General features: G+C 41.2%; 1 protein-coding gene across 1 annotated transcript; it reads left to right on the top strand.

Annotated features, from left to right (window-relative positions):
* The first annotated feature begins 1,434 nt into the window (after positions 1–1,434).
* On the top strand, positions 1,435–12,956 carry arl8 (ADP-ribosylation factor-like 8). Its single transcript, XM_080793893.1, has 6 exons — positions 1,435–1,916; positions 3,858–3,918; positions 4,027–4,174; positions 5,298–5,381; positions 7,748–7,899; positions 9,457–12,956. The coding sequence occupies exons 1-6, from the start codon at positions 1,871–1,873 to the stop codon at positions 9,503–9,505; spliced, it is 540 nt and encodes a 179-aa protein (XP_080650019.1). The 5' UTR covers positions 1,435–1,870; the 3' UTR covers positions 9,506–12,956.
* Positions 12,957–21,164: the final 8,208 nt, after the last annotated feature.

Raw genomic sequence — 21,164 nt, 5'->3', positions numbered from 1 at the left:
AACCTGACGTAAGGTTTTTCTCTGGTGTGGCTACACTGGTGTGTCTTAGTTCAGATTACCTATTTGACTAAAATACTCACACTGTTCGCAGTGGTTCTTCTCCAGTGTGAATACGCTCATGTCTTTGCAGGGCACCTGGCTGGCTGAAATTTACATATTTTCTCTGGAGTGGCTACGCTGGTGTGCCATTAATTAGAATATATTACTTATAACTGGCTGAAACTGTTGTTACATTGTTTACAGATGTAAGGTTTTTCTCCATTGTGGCTACGCTGGTGTGTCTTCGGATGACTTATTTAACTGAAACTCTTGTCACACTGTTCACAGTGGAATGGTCTTTCTCCGGTATTAAACTGATTGTTTTGAGAATAGCAGATCTGGATGGATGGATTTTGTCATGTACAACAAAATTAATCTGTTGGCATCATCCAATTCAGTACAAAAAGCAATCATAATTGTGTTAGTAGTAGCACTAGGGTCACCAGATCCAAAATGTTCATTTGAGGGACAGATGTATCGTGGGATGGGGGGACCCCGTCCCCCCATCCCACTTGTCCAACACAAGCGGGTGGAGGACTCTATCTCTTGGTCAGTGAGTTCAAGAGAATAATGACTGAGGGGAAGAAGCTGTTTCTGGATCTGGTGGTTGAGGTCTTGAGGCATCTGTAGCCCTTTCGCCTCTGTGAATGGGAGGGGTGGAACAGTTTGTTGTTGGGTTGGGAGTATGGTTGGGAGGCATCCTTGATGATGCTGAGGGCCATAGACTGGCTGGAGGCATCCTTGATGATGCTGAGGGCCATAGACTGGCAGTGCTGTTTGTGGATGGACTCAACCGATGGTAATGAGGAGCCTATAATACGCTGCACAGTTTTCACCACCTTCTGCAGTGATTTCCGCTCTGCAACAGTACAGTTTCCGTACCAAGCTGTAATACAGTAGGTCAATGTAGCCTACTTTCAATAGTAGGCCTACACTGGAAAAAGTTTTCCAGAGTCAGGTGGGATAGATTGACTTTCCTTAGTCTCCTCAAGAAGAAGTGCGTCGCAATGCAATGTGTTGTCACTGTCAGTTTGTAGATCAGCTATTTTCAAATACCGGTAGCCACAAAGTCACTTCTTTTGGGCTTGTTTTGACCTTTCTATTGGGAAATATCATGGCAACAAGATGATTATACTCCTGCCACTGCTACCAGGGCCAGGCAGAAACATTATGGCGTTGTCACTTGTCATAATTTCATTCTTGGTTGAATATATTTCAAACAATATCCCAATTTACCTGGACTGACTGACTGTAAAAGGGCACATTTTTTTCAGGAGTTTTCCTCCTGCCAAAAAAGTGAGCAACGCCACGGTACCACTTCCGCATGACTGTGACATCACCGACCAGTCCTTGATGACTTTATTATAACCCCTCCTCCAGCTAACGGGCTGTAGCGGTGCCGTCCGTGTGTGTAGTCAACAACACACTCACTCACACATCTAATAATCGTGCTTTCTGCTTTGCAGCAGGCCAGCAGCCAGCAACTCGCTCTCTCTCTCTGCCTGGCTGATAACACAACCTGAACCGACCAACCGGTGGTGGACTGGAAGAGCCTTTCCGCGACGGATCAGACACAAACGAGAAAGGAATCCTCCCCCTAAAACATTTGAAATAGTTGTTGGATTTTTAGATGGAGTCCTGTTGGAAAGGAAAGATAGATCCATGCTCATGTTAGCCAGAGAAAGAAGCACATAACTACTAGTGTGTGGATTGGTGGTGGTGAGGCTGAGCCCCCACACACATTACATTACGCATAACAGACAGACAGCCGCTAAACCCGTTCACACGTCCACGCAGCTGGAACCACACCGTTACATCGCCGTCAACAACAATGGGCCTCATCTTCGCTAAGCTGTGGAGTTTCTTTTGTAATGAAGGTGGGTCAAACGTGAACTGTTATGTTACTGTTATGAACGGCTGTACAGTCCGCAGAGCCGTTCAGCTGTTTAGCTAGCTTAAAAGCTAGCGTTGAGCTAACATGGTTTACTATCCAGCTGCTCTGTGCATTAGACTGTACTAAAATCCACCATTTAAACTACTGTGGGTCCGATGGACAGAATTGTCGTTATTTCGTTGTAAACTTGTTATTATTTCAGTTGGAAATACGCCTCATTCGTCAAGTGCGATTTATTTTTTCCAGATTTAATTGCAACATTTTGCCAATATAAGTAAGCTACAAAAAAACCCAGTAACTAAATTAGTTGATGTCGGTGAGAAAGGTCGCATCGCTAACCTTTCTCACCGACTATGTACATGGCAGAATAGATAATGCAATGTTCAACATGATCAGCACAACTTGTTGATATTAAAGTATTTATTTGTAAGAACATTTCCATCTAGCATTAAACTGGCTAACTAGAAAGACACTGTCATGGTTTTATTTTAGCTTTGACAAAGCATGAAATTGCCCCCTAGTAACAACAACACTATAGAATGGGAGAGATGATCCTCAGATTCCTCAACATAATACCTGAAAACGTGAACATAATAATCTCTTTGAACCAATTCTACTGACCTTTTGTTGCATTTCTACATGTGTCCAGTTAGTATAATAGTCTTAGACTACTAATCCTATTTTCCAATTCTGGATTATAGCGTTCTTCCCACTGTCGGCTTTTCACTTGCTTCTGTTGAGATGTACTGGAGTTGGAGTAGCATCGTGATCTTACCTGGAGTTGGTAGACTCCCCCGTGGCCATGAATTCATAATGTATTATTTGTTATTATACAAAGCATTGGATGCAATTGCAAGGGTCCATGGCTGGACAATTAGCTTTTGTGTGCATTTTAATGTTTTATTTATTATTATTATTTTGGGGATCTTGGATGAGATTATGACTAAATTCTCTGTGCATGTCACTTCAAGGGAAAGGCTTGCTCAGCCTGAGGACAGTCGTGAGAAGTTCTTTGAATACACTGGGTGCAGATTCTGATAATACATAAAGAACAATCCACAGTCTGTGAGTAACATTCACTTGACGAAGGCCTGCGTGCCGAAACACGTCTGTTTGGTTGACTGCTACTGCGGATCTTAAAACATTATTAAAAAAAGACTCCTAAATCATAAGACTTCTTACAGCGAGTGAGGTTTGTTTCTTCTCTAGCTCTATGCATGGCCACCATAGGGTAGCGTAGCTGCTGTCTCTCGACAAGCAATAAACATGCAGTAATGCATCCTTCAACATGTGTTGTGCCAAAAACTGTTGGAATCATTGGCCCTCTGACCAGACTTCCTTCCTCTCCGTCCACCAGAGGCCTCAAGAGGTGGAAGAGTCAAAACACTCCAGTGGGATATTCTAGCATGGAAGTGCCAGTGTTGATTCTGCCTTTGGTCTGTGTGTGCCTGTTTGGCAGGCAGGTGTTAAAGTGCCCCTTACAGTAGCATGGTTCTTAAATGGTGGTGTTAGTGGATATATGAATGGGGGGCGCAAGTTGCTGTGGTTTGAATCGTGCTTGGAAGAAGGAGGTGGCGTTGCCTTTGAAATGGCGACTGTAGGAAGGAAGTTCAGTGTCCTTATGATTGTGAAACGACCCACTGCGATGAATGAAAGGAAAGCCTACAGCGGAAATTGGCATGACCTCAGGCCTATACTTTATTTACCACATTCCTCTGGTAGGATGTTGTTGCTTTGGTCTTTTTTTAACAAAGTGATTAAATGACAATGAGGTCCTTCATATATGCCACACCCGATATGGGTGGATTTAGGAAGAAGGTTTATTAGCTTAGTTGAGGTGACTAAATAGTAAATACCCATCATCATTCATGGCTCATGTTACAAATCCTATACTTAATTTGCTGTCGTTTTCATATTTTTGCAGAGCACAAGGTGATAATTGTGGGACTGGACAATGCAGGAAAGACCACAATACTCTACCAGTTGTAAGTAGTTGTAGTAGTAGTAGCTGACTGTGACCACTCTGTCTAAAAGCCTGTATATTTGTATTTGTTTGCAATGATGACCGACACGCCTTTTCCCCTATCATCCAGTCTGATGAATGAGGTGGTCCATACCTCACCTACCATAGGAAGCAACGTGGAGGAAATAGTGGTGAAGAACACTCACTTCCTGATGTGGGACATCGGAGGGCAGGATTCTCTCCGGTCTTCATGGAATACCTATTACTCCAATACAGAGGTCAGTGCAGTGCTCTCTTAAGTAACATTGATTTGAACTGTAACATAATTATATTCACAATATATTTACATTCTAGGGGGTGATGGTTATTCTTTATTGTACATGATATCATGGGCAGAATCACCAACCCGAGTGCTATTGTACTTCATAATGTACACGATTCATATACATTATGATTAGAGCATAACCATCAACACCTAGAATATTGTCTCGACTCCTATTGCCTCATCAAGTACGGATTGATCCTGAATTCCACGACAATGCCACGTGACTGAAGCTCATCTAAAGCGGAATTGATCAGCTGGACGAGGTTATCCCTAATATTCGATTTGAATTCAATAAAACTGCAATGTTGTTATTGGCAGCGGCCCAGGATAGAGTGGAGTCTCACATTGTCAGTGCTACTGCAGCAATATGAGGCTGTAACTATAGCCGAGTTCTTAATCCCTAATAGATGTTGCGTCGGCGAGGGAGACAAAAGTAGTGGCCGGCAGCAGCGGAGCATGGCAGCTGGCGTGTTTGTTCAGAGCACAGACAGCAGTTGGGGCGGCTCAAGTCAGAGGTCACCCATCCACAAAGGGGCCCATCATCAGAAAAGCAGAGCCAGGGTCAGAGAGTGTTGCAGCGTATGGACAAAGTGAGAGGAGGAGTAAGGGGAAAAAAAGAACACCCTGGGCTGTGTTTGCAACCACAGGCATGCCATGCACTTACACTTGTGTATATACTGCTCACACCATCTAGTCTATACAGTTATTATGTACTGTATATAAACACTACACTACACGCACAACGTGATGCAGACTAGACATAATACACTGATATCAACATCTGCCAGCAGCCTTCTGCTGCATTCTCACAGACAATAACCCTCTCCTATTCAGTATTCACTGTCTCTCATTGACACACCTCTCCAAAATTAGATGTCCTTGTTCTTCTGGCATGTGTTGTCAGTCTCTCCTTGTCAAAAGAGGCTCATTAGCATAGCAGTCACCAGCATCGGGGGCAAGGCCATTGTGAAGTCTTCGGCCAAGAAGTGCCCACCCACTGTGTTCCAGTGCTCTGCTGTAAATGGCCTTTGAAATTGTTACTTACTGTGATTTGTTTTGCCGCCTCCGTTCTACAGTTTGTCATACTGGTGGTGGACAGCACAGACAGAGAGAGGTTGGCCATTTCTAAAGAGGAGCTCTACAGGATGCTGGCTCATGAGGTAAACTATTCAGAGTTCTTTACACCGCCAAGGGCCAGCAGAAGAAATGATTGAATCTTATTGTGAAATATGCTTCCTTCCCCCCTCCTGCCTTAGAAGTATATCTTTATTTAGTTTTGTACTGATGATTAGTTGAGATGAACCTATTGTAAACTACTTGGCTTAGGGTGACCAACTGACCATATTTTCAGCCCCCCAAACTGGGACCCTGATCATTCATGGTCATGGATATATATGCACATATTAATTCATGCACATGCACCATAAGTGCTTTCATGAGGATGGAGAGCTATTATTAGACTGCATCTTCAAGAAAGCAGAACATGATAAAAGCAGAATGACCAGGTGCTCACAGAAAAAAAGTTATATAAAGTGTTGATGGTGTTCCTGGATCCAGCGGGATACAAAACATGAAATGGGGCCAGAGGATTCTACTATCAACGTGTTAAAGGAGATAAACTATGAGTTTTGGTAGGGAATAGACAACCTTTATGTTTTTTTTTGTAAGTCATTCCACATTTTGGTGGCAGTAGCAGGATTAGCTGAAACACCCACAAGCTGGCCACGCACTCTCTACTACTATTGTTGAAACCAGCAGGCTGGTGTATATACTTATGTCAAAATAAGCCTACAGTATAGAAAGTATAATTAGTGTAGACTTTAAATATACCGGCACTACTATTTAAACATTTTAGTTGCCACATGATCGTACACGTGATTAGAAAGCTGAGGATCCCGGCTTGTAAAATCAAGTAATGGTTTTATAGGTTATATCAAATAAATAACTACAAGGAAGGTACCGTATTGTTTAATCATTGGCAGAACATAGGCAATGAGGGAACATTGTGGGCAACACCAGAGTGTAACCATTTGGAAATCCGAAAATCAGGCTAATACTTTAATATGTGGCTATAGCCAAATGCATGCACACAAACAAGCCGTGCGTGACAGTTTCTCATTAATTTTGGTGACGCAGGTCTCCACTCCTCGGGATGATATGCAGCTAGCAAAGAAAGAAAACAAAAGCAGCCTGTTGGGAATGTTTTAATGTTGGGATATCCAGTGCTAGTGGCCAATGCTTTGTGGTACACCACTGGTTCCAGACCCAAAATAGAAATGTGATGTCTCACCATGACCCAAACTAGTGAAAATCGCTTCTACAAGCTCACAGTCTGATTGCATTGTGAGCTTGTAGATCTTGTTTTTTTCAATACGTATATATTATACCAGTAAGACGCGCAAACGCGGGAAGCGAACGCAGCTCGTACATATTTGGGTTTTGGACGTATAGCTGCTTTGGGGACTCCTTATATGGTTATGGCTGAGTCATGGTGACGTATTGATGCAACACACTCCATATTTGGACTTAGCTCCATATATGGGCACAAAGGGGGGACACACGCACGCACAGACATGATCTGCTAGGTCTCATAGTAAGTGCTCAGTGCGTTCGCAATAATGTCTTTTTTTCCTCCTTATTTATTTATTTATTTATGAAGTTCTTCAGAAAATGTTTTGAAGTTGTTTTTATCCATGGCATCTTTTTATTTGGGGCAAAATGTTAGCAAATCTTTTGAAATAATATTTACTAAAAACGGGAAATAAAAAATAAACTGAAGGGAAATGTACTCGTGACCCCCAGTATTTGGGAACAAAGGATAGGCAGGCACCAAAGAAGAGTCTGTGTGTGGCCAAATTATTAGATCATGCTTAAGTTAAACATTCAGCAATTAAGACCTAATATTTCTACAAAACATGTATATCCAGTCATTTTGAGCCATAGACGAGTAAGACGCGCAAACGCAGGAAGCGAACGCAGATCGTAAATTGCAATAACAATTCACCATGACTCAGCCATAACCATATAAGGAGTCCCCAAAGCAGCTATACGTCCAAATATGGAGTGTGTTGCATCAATGACAAACAAATCACTCAGCTCCATATATGGGCACAAAGGGGGGGACGGACACACGGACACACAGACATGATCTGCTAGGTCTCATAGTAAGTGCTCACTGCGTTCGCAACAAGAAGTTGAAGGATAAAATATGATAATGATGTACTGTGCATGTTCACAACATGTATACTTATGATGTACTGTGCATGTTCACATCATGTATACTTTACTTTTTTTATTTATTTTTTGACAAAAAAGGCAATTTACATCAAGGTGCCCATATGTCCCTATTTGCCCACCTATCCTATATCCGTGCCCTACACACAGTACACACGATAACATTTGACCAGTGTCGGTGGTTCCCACTGTGATGCAGCGTCATTGTTCCCAGTCTATGTTGAAACGGTGAATGCTTAGTGCACGGTGCCTGTTTCATTGTTCTCCGCCTGATCCTTGTGTCTGGCCTCAGGACCTGCGGAAGGCAGCCGTGTTGATTTTCGCCAACAAGCAGGACATGAAGGACTGCATGTCTGCAGCTGAGATCTCCAAATACCTCAGCCTCAGCTCCATCAAAGACCACCCCTGGCACATCCAGTCTTGCTGTGCGCTGACAGGAGAGGGGTAAGACGAGAGCGTCCGTTTGCCTCCAATAGCGGGTATGCGCGTGACATCATCGTACCTGGAAGTTATGCGGGAATGCCCACTGAGTAGCAAAAAACTACTTTCTGGCCTTGACAGCCCATTCATCCAAACGGAAAAGTCCTGTCTGATTGCATTAAACAATGTTAAACTCACCAACATTGCAGCTATACGAAAAGCTTGAATTATCCTCTTTCTATCTGCATAGTTTTTGTTTCATGAAAATCCACCATAGAAACGTTATGAGCTACTTTCTGTCAAGAAAGGCCCTGCATTTGATTATTTTTTAAGTGTCAGAGTTTGGAAGTGCTTGTTTTCAATAACACAACATTTTGCTGCATTATGTGACATTTAGAAACGGGTGGTAGGCAAGGACGGTTGAGTGATTTCCAACGAGCGCCATGCTGCTCAATGTTTTGCCACTAAATGAGGAGGGCGTGTCCTGATGGGAAAATCATGCATGTGCATACAGAAGTCCTGATGTTACTCCCACTTCGATTAGATTGTTAGTGTTAGATCGTTAGAGCGTGTCATATTTGTATTAGTGTTAGATCGCATCGTACATTGTAATTGTATATTGCTAGCCCCTCCTGTGCCGAGCTTTCTGGGTTTGTGTGAACACAAACATTGGCTGATTGGCTGATCACCCCATAGTGATTGATTTGATTGGCTGAGCAAAGTACATATTGAAGATACAAGTGAGGGCAGAAAAGTGAAGACACCAAAAGTGTGTGTGTGTGTGTGTGTGTGTGTGTGTGTGTGTGTGTGTGTGTGTGTGTGTGTGTGTGTGTGTGTGTGTGTGTGTGTGTGTGTGTGTGTGTGTGTGTGTGTGTGTGTGTGTGTGTGTGTGTGTGTGTGTGTGTGTGTGTGTGTGTGTGTGTGTGTGTGTGTGTGTGTGTGTGTGTGTGTGTGTGTGTGTGTGTGTGTGTGTGTGTGTGTGTGTGTGTGTGTGTGTGTGTGTGTGTGTGTGTGTGTGTGTGTGTGTGTGTGTGTGTGTGTGTGTGTGTGTGTGTGTGTGTGTGTGTGTGTGTGTAAAACATTAGCCTGTTCTTCTTCTCTCACTTTGCGAGAGAGGAAAACAGAAGTGCTTGAATAGTAATCTGCCCAAATCCGTACCACCAGTGGCCACACAGCAGCACTTGTTAAGGACCTGATTTAATCTACACCGCAGTGTGGACTATTCTTCCTGGGGTATAATAAGGACTGTGTTCCAAAAATAAACAAATGTATTTGGCTGTTGACCCCATCTGAAAATATTTTGTGCCAGGGACCCCCTATAAGATTTGAATTGTGAAAAAGAAAGAAAAATCCCTTCAAGATTCATTTTGATCTACAAGCTTGTAGATCGGCTATTTTCAAATAATCAGATGTATATAGGGTTAAAGTCGTTACATTTACTTTGAGCCATTGAACCATTTCTCCATTGTGGCCAAAACATTTTGGGGAACTTGACATGAAAAAGTTTGTAGAATGCTGTATGTTTATACACTGAAACGGCTCTTCATTCTTTCTTTTCTCCCTTTTTCTTATTTTTTACAGTTTATGTCAAGGTCTAGAGTGGATGACCTCCAGAGCTGGACTAAGATAGCCACCCCACTTTGGCCTTCTGTGTGACTGACCGCCACCTGGTGGCCAGGTGGTATAACAGCTTTGTCATACTGGCTGTTCTTTCTTTTTCACAATGACTTGGACAAAACTTCTACATTGACCTCCAAAAAGACTGCACAGAAAGTGAGTTGCCACTTTAAGCCAACCAGACCGTATCTGTTACAACAATGGAGCTCCTACTTCTCCCAAGGATTTGTTTGGAAAATGGAAACTTTGACCAGAAGTCACTCACATTGACCCTGGAACTAGCAGTCAGTTTTACTGCAGAGAATGGCGAGCCCGCTCAGTTGGTGGCTCTAGTCCAAACATCATGTCCACAGCAGCGCTGTGATGGACTCTTTGTCACCACTACACGCATGGAAGAAAAGACTCCAGCACACCATCTTCATCACTTGCAAATTAAAACGTAACGGAAATCACAAAATGTCAGTGCAGAGACTTTTGATGGAAGGATTCCAGACCAAAACGTTGCCATTCCCGTTACATTTATCTTTGCAGTTGGGCAAGATGGCGAACGGGGGAGTGTTTCCTTCTACTGTGCGTCGGTCGGCCATCGGTGTCGATCTGTAGGTGTGCAAGAGTTTTGCTCGTTTACCACTACATACATATCATGTCATGGACACTTATTGCCACCAGTACATACAGTACATATCATGTCATGTTACCTTTTTTATCATATCAAGAATTTGTTGATCACGATCAACAGGAAGGCCATTTCATCTATGGTGCAGCTATCTGTTGGACTTCCACTGCCTTCACAGAGTTTTTGATTATGTTCAGGACATATAAAATAGGACAAACAAAGGGATTATGACACGCCTGGGTGGTGTTATCTAAAACAATTGGGATGAACATGGTGGAATTAAGTTCTCTGTTACATTGCACAGGCCTGGTGCAACGGTTTTTAAAAGAGCATATTTTTCATGGTCTTTTCTTTTCGAACTTGCCCAGTTCACAGTTCTCAAACCAGTTAGTCTTTTTTTAGACATGGTGTCAGTTTCATAAGCTGCAGTGGTGGTGGTGGTGGATACAATGCCATACTTAAATGTGGAGAAAGTAGTGTTATGCGGTACCGATTTCCATTTCTATGAACTGTGAGCCTCAACATGCACATCAAAATGGCCCCAGTTTGTCAGCTGACAACATGTAGATTTCAGTACATTTCAGTACCTTGGAACAAAGTAAAATACTCACAGCCATGTACTTTGCCATGTGAGGTTTGCAAAGCATTCATAAACGTTTTTAAAATAAGAGTATTGAACTCAGTTTTTTTAACAGTACTTTTTATTTTACATACTACATTGTGTCAATGCTGCATTATGATTTTTATTTAATTTAGTTTTATTTTGAGTGTTTGTTTTTGCTTCTGCATACTGTTGATGGGGGTAGGTTGATCACAGTTGGCATCTAGACCTACCGGTATTTTGTATTCAGAGGTGATTGCTTTTTGCAGATATGGTGCTCTACAAGCTTTTGTAGTTAACGACTGACGTGGTTCATTTTAACGTGAACATTTTCTTTCCCATTTGCTATAGCCATTATTGCTTGTATTAACCAGTTTTCTTGAAATCCTTTTTTTTGTATTATTTGAAATGAATCACTATAACCTTCTGTTAACCAGAAACACCAACAGCCCCAGTGCCCTGAAGCTGTTTAAGTCGGTATTCTTCTGTGTCAAATGTGCCACATAATTTCAGAGCTTAATAAGTATGAATGGATGCATAGTTGTTTAACTTGTTTCTCCTAATAATATGGACTGGTGTTCTCCAAGCTCAAGTTGTTTTCAGATTATCTTGACTCAAAGGCCATCAGACACAGACAGTAGTCTTGTTACTACAGTGCATTTAGAAGCTTCGGTCATGCTGGTCTGTATGTATGTTGCCTGGACAACTGCGGGTATGATAAGTATCTGATGGTTTACCTTTTGGGATCTTACCCTCATTTTCCCTCTTTGAGGATCAGGGTTTGTAACTAAATCTATGCACGTGTCACTTTGAGACCTTGTAAAACATACCTTCTTATAGTTCCATAATGGCCAAACTGGGTTTTGGCCAGAAGAAGTAGCCGTGCATTAGTTTGATTGTTAAACTGGATTCTGAATCAGAGTACTGACTATTCTGATAGAAATAAATGTTGTCCATCTTGGTCCTGGAGTATCTCTTGGTCGCAGTAATTACTATAGAATATACAGGTGACAAAATAAAGGAAATTGAGTTACCACAGCCTGCCAGAACGGCTTCCGTTGCACCCTAGCATAGATTGTACAAGTCAGGAGTGATGGAACACCATTATAACATTATTAACAAGGTATCCCCCATTTGGTGTTCTGATGATGGTGGTGGGAAGCGCTATCAAACATCTAGCTACAAAATCTCCCGGCGTGTTCAAATTTGGTTGACATAGGGTAACTCGAAGGCCATTGGCATGTGATTGCCATAATTGTCATACTCGTCGAATGCTTCAGGGCATTCTAATCCTAGAGGAGATCACTCCCATCCCAGGATAGAAATGTTTAGTCAAAGGATAAAGGTAATAACTGACATTGATTTGCAGTGCCAGACTGCCAGTGACCCTTCCCAAGTGGGAAGTGGACCTAAAGTTTAAACCATACTTTGACTGTTCTTAGTCTGATCACGATCTGCATCGACTGTTTTACAAATCACACCAATGCATGAACATCACTGCCATTGACTGTGCGCCTTCGACCATAATTCTTACATATTTGCTGACATATTGTTGCTGTCGGTCAGAAAGCTTGTATCTCCATATTTCAACTTTCTTTCCCCTGGCGTACATGACTGCCTACAAAATATGTGAAAGTGGTTAAAGTGTGTGTGGGTTTTATAACTATTGAACCAATGAAACGTATTAATGAGCTTGTGACTACATTTGATCCATTGAATCCTGGTTCTTTTTTTCTCCCATACTCTGAAACTGTTTTGGACATAAGGTTTCCACCTTACAGTGAATATGTATTATTAATGCAGAGGTCACTTTAGGCACTGTTCCTATTGAACCACTAGCCACAGCCAGTTGAGCAGTGTTTATAACTGAAGCTCTTATTACTCTTTCACTTAGATCATCTATATTTATTTTGTCACCTCGATCCAAAATAAACTTAATTTTTTATAGTACACCACAGTCGGAGCATGATGGGTTGCTAATTGCTGGAATGTCCAGCATTTGGTTTTTTTTTTACCTAATTTCTTCAGGTAAACCTTTGATTTGTCATCTGTCTGTACTTGTTCAATGTTGGGTAATAAGATAACTGCAGTAACACATGCAGGTGAATGCGGGGGAAATGCACAGATATTATCTCAATGGCATTAAGGTATGTATGGGTATTGGTTTACCTTGATGTCACAAAGCAAGGAAACTGGTGATATTATGGTCTTGGTCATGCTTTTTCTGACTTTGTTTTTTAATTAAAAGAAAATATTTTGAAACTTGAGCCTGCTATGTTATTCATATGATTTAAAATTGAAATGCAGGTATATTCCAAAGAACTGAAATATCGTGCAAAGGTTTACATCATACGTAGATCATGAAAATCAAAAAGCCAGTATCTCAATTACATCAGACCAAAACGAAGAGGGAGAGTAAAATCAATGTACTTTAATGATACATTACAACATTTAAAAGGCAACATGTTTCGCCCGAACTGGTCTTCAGGGCAAGTATGATTTTTGTCATTTTATCTTTATTGGCCTAAAGGAATGTCGACCATCTGAAAAGTATGTTCATTTATGCAGATATGCACTCAGTACTCGGATATGGCTGGGCTACTTTTTAACAAAGCACTGCATCAATGTGGCATATGGCATGGAGGTGATCAATCCGTGACATTGTTAGGTGTTATGGAAGCCCAGGTTTTCTTTGTTTGCAGCCATGAGCAGATCATCTTTATTTGTGGGTCTGGTGGTGTCTCATCTTCCTCATAGATTCTCTGGCATTAGTTCTCAAATTGGGGTCATGAAAAAGTTTGAAAATGACTGCTCTATGGCGTTCGGGTCAGGAGAGTTCAATCAAATACATTAATACCATGGTCAGCAAACCAGTTACTACTAGTTATAGCACTAGTGACTAGTCATCTCCATAAAGCTTGCAGAAGCATGAAGTGCTCCTCTGGACCTGATAAAAGAGTGTAGTGCACCACCAACACCAGCAGATGGCACCATCACAAAACATTACTGACATTGGAAACTTCACAGAGTATAGTAGACTTCAAGCATCCTGGAATGTGCCTGAATAATGCGTCTTATAATAATACAAATACAATATATGAAGACATTCATATATTGAATGGGATAATAAGTCTAGAACCTTGACAGAGTACTTATGAATAGTTTGTGGAAGTGTGCAGGCAAGTGGAGTGCTGGTAAGCTCTACCGATGTCGACCCGATTCTGATTCTGGTAGTGAGATGGGATGGGATGGGATGGGATGACATCATGACAGACAGGCAATGCTGATCATGAACAGCTGTGCCTGTGGGGACCAGCAGCAAGCCTTATTTACCTCTGACTGAGGGCCAGCTAGTAACTTCTTCCTCAGCACTTGACATCTAACTATTGTGTCATGTGGAAATATAAATGGGAAACATTTGCAAGCTTGTTCTTGTTGAACTGATTATTTTTATTTGGTTTGCCCAAGGTAAAAGCTTTTTCGTTTGTTTCCAATGTGCATTTATTAAATTGTATGTCTGTTGCAGATTCAGGAAGACTATGTTCAACTACTCTGAAATGTTATAATTCTGTCCTGATAGTTTGGGGGACCATTCATTTTATGGTGTCACTTGAATATATACAGCTAATCATGAGTCATGTTTCAGGGCTAATACAGCTCCAAAGCTTTTCCAGTCTGTCTATGATAGCCTCAGAAACCAAGACCTTTTTATTTATGATGACCCGGGATGAGTTTGTCAATTTTAGCGTTTCTGTATGTATGTAATGGCTCTATGCACAGCAGCCATATTGGAAAGAAGCCTCATGCAGCATGCTTCTGTACTGTAGCCAGTTGAAGTTGAGCCTCAGAGGCCACCATAGGGTCTTGTCCAAAATGTAAAAGAATTACATATATTTTAAGTATTAAAGTATACATGATGTGAACATGCACGGTAGGCTACATCATTATCAGACCTAATTTTATCCTTCAAATTTGTTTTTACAGTATATGCTCCAAAATAGGTTTTGTAGCAATTTGTAGAAATATTATATTAGACCTTAATTATCGAATGTTTAAGCAATGTATAATGATCATGTGTAGGCCTACTTTCTTTACTTATTAAAGACATTTCTTTTCAAATATATAGTAAGCCTAATCTTTTAACATTTTGGACAAAATATCCAATTTCACAACGAGTTGCCCAGATATCCAAGGAAGGTGCCCACTTCACCCTATTGGTCACGTGACTTGTCTCCTGTCAGGTGGGACGTGAAGAGAACCAGGGTTATTTCTTTTTTTAAATATATATATATATTGTTATGCAGCTGCAGCATATCAGACAAGAGGTGGGTTTGTCTAACATTTGGCATCCATTAGTTTATATTTTGTATTCTATTAAAGTTTTTTGTTAGGTGAGGTCAGAGTAAATCTAGTAAAAGAGTGGCGACACTAGCGTTGACTCCCATAGTGCCACACATTGGAACTATCAACTCTATGGAACTATCCCATTGAGATAGAATGAGCACTTCCGCATTACATTGTTACCATAGGGCGAGATCAAAGCGTGTCGCTATACTCTCCTATTAGATGACTCTGGTTGAGGTTTGTCAGAGGAAATTAGCAGCAGCTGTGTAGCCTGTGTTTATTTGGCGTGTAGCTTTCAGTCGCTGCTTTTTTACAAACATGGACATTATATTTAATATTCCTTAAAAATTAATTCTTAAGTTATTAGTTATTAGGCTCGTCATTGCTGGGTCGTTTAGGTGACCAACGTGTATTCATTCACATTCAGAAAGTGAATTGTATTTAACCTGCCAGAGGTATTAATAAATAACTATAGCCTAAGGTAACTAAAAAGAGCGCCGATAAGTTTGAAGAAAGGACAGCTTATCCTATGGCTCTACGGTAAGGAATTTATTATGCTTTTGTGCTTTATATGCTTTTTCGTATTTTTACTGTGGACACAGTCTATATTAATATATATATAATACCGGTAGTTCAGTGAAATGTGTGTGTGGGTGGGTGGGTGAGGTTTGTCTGGCGGCGTAATTGGAGCAAAGTAACAGCAGCTGTTGTTAATTTGGCGTGTAGCTTATAGTTCAGTCGCTGCTTTTTTACAAACATGGACAATATATTATTATATTTAATATTCCTTCAGAATTCATTATTAAGTTATTAGTTATTAGGCTCGTTATTCGTGTAGGTGACCAACGTGTATTCATTCACATTCAGAAAGGTGTAACCTGCCAGAGCGGCAAAGAGCGGCAATAAGTTTCTTTGAAGATGATGGACGGACCGACAGCCTATCCTGTGGCTCTACGGTAAGGAATTATATGCTTTTGTGCTTCATTAAACGGCAATTTATAGTCGTATTTTTACAGCGGACACTTGAGGAGTCTATATTAATATATATAATAGTTCAGAACTTCAGTGAAATTAAATGTCATGGTTTGTTTACGAGACAGACTCTTCTCTGAATTCCTCCACCGACAAGCCGACAACAAGCAAAACTCTGGTCACCAGATAATAATACCGGTACATAATGAAAGACAGTCCAGTCCATATAATTAAAAGCAAAACCTATAAAACTTTAATAATAATTACCGCAATGATAATATATATATAAATGCAATATAGCCTACACATTTATTTACCGTGTGTATTTATAGTCCATGACGGAGGGTCATTATTTGTGAATTCATGCTGTGTCACAGATTTGTCCATTCACTGTTTATACCAGCTAAGGTGTGTGTGTGTGTGTGTGTGTGTGTGTGTGTGTGTGTGTGTGTGTGTGTCTGGAACTTTTTACTTTGAAATGTTTTGTAGTTTCTGAGATATGTATGAGTTATTAAACGCCCAATGCATTCTCTATGGCAAACTTTGGCATGCTACTAGTCCTACATACTTAAACCTACCAACCCCATTCTAGCCTACTTAAGTTCATCTTACGGTGGACATGTTTGCCTGAAAAGGAATCTTTGAAAGGTGTCAATTTAGAAATATAGTGCTTTCAAATTTGAGACTTTTATAATGGGGCTCAATGGCAGATTTGTGTGTCTCTAGTCTAAGGTGTGTGTGTGTGTGTGTGTGTGTGTGTGTGTCTTTCAGGAAATGGAAAAGATAAGCTGTGTGTTAAATAGAAGACCTATAATGTAGTTATTTAGTCACAAGCTTCTTTCTTTCTTTCTTTCTTTCTTTTCTTTCAGATATCCTGCTGATGACCCCAGATTCCAGAGGACAACATTGCAGAGTTTGAGGATGTAATGATGAGATCCTGCAGCATCTTACACTGATGACGACAAAGACTGCTCAAAGTAGGAACCGTGTTTTGATTCTCTGTTGTTTGGCTTTGCTTTTTGTCATGCCAGCTATTCTTAGGCCACTCATGGTCAGTTTATGCACATGGCCCAGGCTTCCGAATATCAGTATGGCAAATCTACAGCGATACCCCAGGTTTGTTATACTTCCAAGTAATGGTTGATACTTGGAATGTTTATCTTGGAATGCCTGGTCCATGTACAAATCAAAGACACAGCCCACCTCCAGAATCAGGACCTCCTTGTGACTGGTGTCAACAAAGACAACATCAGGTGTATTCGGGATGTTAGCAAAGACATCGCATGCAGCTAAACCAATCTGGTAACACTCTTGAATGTTTATACATTGCTGCACTAGATGGCACATACTTTCGAACTGCATCAGACACTAGGAGGTCAACAATCCGGTCGTGGCGAGTTTTTGTATGCACTACATCCATTTGTTATGTGCGATGGATTCTAGGTGTTGTTCAGAATCATGATGTTTTATACAGAGTGGAGTGTGGGTGTCGGGATACCAGATTGACAGATTGTACTTGGTTGGTAATACTTACAGTCTTGCTTTGATGGTGAATTTTAAAACATCCTCCCCAATAGCAGCATTTTTGTACATCGAATGTGAAACAGAGTTTCAGAGAGTGATCAGCTGAATCAACACAGGCCAACTTTCCCTGCAGTCGAAGGCCACGCCAATGTTCTTTGGCTTCAGTCTGTTTCGTGCTAAGCAGAACCCTTCTTGCCGTTTCTTCCTGTAGTCTTAGTGTCCGCTCCCTGGTGGGTGAGGGTAGCCTTCACTACCACGCTGGAGTCTGTAATTAATCCATCAGAGATGGGCACATTTCCGTAGTTTTTTGCCCATTTTAGCAGTTTAACAGTTCTATTTGTCATGTCTCTCAGTGCATGTTGTGCGATGTGTACATTGGCAAATAGGTGTATCTTCGCCAGGGCCACTTCTCTCACAGCCTCGAGCTTCATGACTATAGGGAGGGGGGACAGATCGATCAGGTCGAGTCGACGGTGAAACTCTCTAGTGAGCTCCTTGACTTGCTCCCCCCACTCGCCAGCGATGTTGAACTTATGGCCCAGGTATGGGTACGTCTCATTACGGGCGTACACCCTGATGGGTTGTCCCATAATTAGGAAGGAGGGAGGCCAAAACATGTCAGAACCCTACTGCATTAGCGATGGCAGTTACAACGGGTGTGTGCGTGGTTATATGTTTAAAACAGTAAGCTGGCTCGTCTCACTGCTCTCTGCATGCAGCCGGCGTGCACACACACACACACACACACACACACACACACACACACACACACACACACACACACACACACACACACACACACACACACACAGTGAGTGTGAGTGTAAGGTGTGTGTGTGTGTCCAAATTGAACTTTTCAGGAAATAGAAAAGATAAGCTGTGTTAAATAGAGGACCTATATTGTAGTTATTTAGTCACAAGCTTCTTTCTTTCTTTCTTTCTTTCTTTCTTTCTTTCTTTCTTTCTTTCTTTCTTTCAGATATCCTGCTGATGACCCCAGAGTCCAAACGACAACATTGCAGAGTTTGAGGATGTGATGATGAGATCCTGCAGCATCTTACACTGATGACGACATCGATTAGAAGACTGCTCAAAGTAGGAACCATGTTTTGATTCATATACCAAAGACTGTAAAAATGGGACCCAATGCCTCCCTGCTTGGCACTCAGGATCAAAGGGTTGGTTGGGGGGTCAAATCTACTAATCAAATGATTCCCGAGCGCGGCACGGCTGCAGCTCACCGCTCCTAGGCTGCGGCTCACCGCTCCAAGAGATGGGTCAACAAATTTCACTGCGGTAACGTGTGTGACAAATCGTATGACTTTGATATGCTGATCATTATTATAGGCCTATATGATCCACCTTTCATGTTGATGCACTCCTCCATAGTTCTTATACATCTGTTGATTTAGCAAACTATTGCAAGGGAATAATGCTGTCTTTGGGTAAACCTGATAATCTGCATAGAATTCTGTAGTGTGTGTGTGTGATGCCTTTAACCCATTTAGACGCGGCTTCTAAAAAATATATCTTCTAAATCCTGACAGTTTTCTGAAAATATGTTTCTATATCAGTGGTTCTAGAACTATTTCATGTCAAGGACTCTCAAAAATCATCTGTAATTGGCCTCCGACTCCCATCTGAAAATATGTTGTTCCAGGGACGCCCCCCAAAGTCAAGATTTGAGTTAAAAACGTTCGCTCTGAAATAATTATATATTCAAAGATTTGCACCAAATTTTCACGATAAAAACAAAATAGCAGATCAACATTTTCACGGTTTAAAAAAAATAGCAGATCTACAAGGATGCAGCGTGGCACTCAGTGCCGCGCCACAAGCTTGTACATCTGCTATTTTTCAATACCTAAAGTATAACATAATGCTTCAAACACCAAAAGGGGTTCCTGTGCTGAGCGGGTTAAGATTATCTGCTAAATCAATTTGATAAGATTATCCTGTGTAGTGTGTGACACTATCGGATTTAAAAATAGTCTAAGATTGAAAGAAAAACTAATGTAACAGAGGCCCTAAATCAAGGGCCTGAGAATTACTGCCGAGAGATCCCAACCTTAGCTCAGTAGTAAGGTATTTATTTTTTATACCACGATTTTGTAACTCATTTTTCACCCCTGTGTCAATCATCTAATGTGATCCTGGGCTCTACACACCCTCCTCCAACCTAGTCCCCATATATGGGGGACAAGGGGAGAGCAACGGACTTGAACTCATGCTTCCTTCATGCATGAGTGTCCAAGTTGCTCCTTTACACCTGACAGGGGGGAGTTTCCCTGGTTGGCTCGTGGAAGGAACACGTTATTCCAACCAGTTCCTTTCCCCTCCATCAGGCCCCCCGGCTGGCCAGGGGGAGGCAGTTTTAGTGACCAGGATTACTGCATGTTTTTTGTGAGGGTACCTACCCTAGGCGGACACGGGGAGAACATGCAAACTCCACACAGAAAGGCCGCTACGAGCTTGTAGGTCTGCTATTTTTGAAAAATCGTTAAAATGTGGCACAAATCATTGAATATATATTTCAGAGCGAACATTTTTAACTAAAATATTTGCTTCTGGGGGGGTCCCTGGTCTGGAACTACATATTTTGAGATGGGGGTCCGTGGCCCAATAGAGAATTCTGGGGGTCCTTGACATGAAAAAGGTTGAGCACCACTGACATAGAAACATACGTTTTTCAGAAAGAAATAGGATTTAGAACCCTTTTTTTTTATCGACCTCAGTCCAAAATGGGTTAAAGGAGCACTTTGCAGTAAAACTAAAATCTGCTGCCCAAACAACACTGCTCCTTGCAACCGTTTGGACCCCAAGGGTCATCATGGTGACCCTTTGGTGTGGTTAAGGAAGCAGGATGCATCACTGCTGTTCGACCCACAGGGGGCAGAGTAGAGCAGCCCACTCCCACATCTAGCTACAGTATTGGGCATTCAAACAAGTTACTTTGATTATAATATTATTCAGAATCAATCTCTATTGTTATCTTTATTCTACCCAGGGACGAGAGGTATTACTGACCAAAAACTAATATTATTACATATATGTAAAAGAAAAAATTGTAGTAGGTTAGAGATTGCTGTTTTATTTTATATAGATATCTACAGTACATTTTGCAGCAGAAAAATAGTTTGGCTGATATTGGTGACTGATTATTCAGCTTGGCTGATAATGGTGACTGATTATTCTAATGAATTGGATTCAGTTTTTTTTTGCGGGTGGGGGTAGCAAAATGACGTATGTAGTATTATATTTCTTTTGAATCCAAGTAATATAATATTATTGTGTTTTGTAAGGAGTACTAGATCTGAGTAATATTAGCTATCAGCTATACTGCAGGTCAGGAACTAGGGATATGTCGATGAGACATTTTGGCCCGATATGGATATCCGATATAATTAATTGCTGTTATGGCCGATAACCGATATTACCGATCATGTCGATATGATCTCATTCTGTATTGAAAAAATATATAATACTTTGTCTATTCTGAAAATTCCATATAACAGCGTATCTGCACTGCAGGCTTAGGCAAGTCAGATTTAACTTTAATACCTTTTTTTTATATTTAATATTGTGAGCTTGTAGATCTGTTCAAGCTGTTACTTT

This window comes from Protomyctophum bolini (assembly GCF_963924005.1).
Source record: "Protomyctophum bolini genome assembly, chromosome: 21".
NCBI classification, from domain to species: Eukaryota; Metazoa; Chordata; class Actinopteri; order Myctophiformes; family Myctophidae; genus Protomyctophum; species Protomyctophum bolini.
This window is presented reverse-complemented; position numbering and strand designations above follow the sequence as displayed.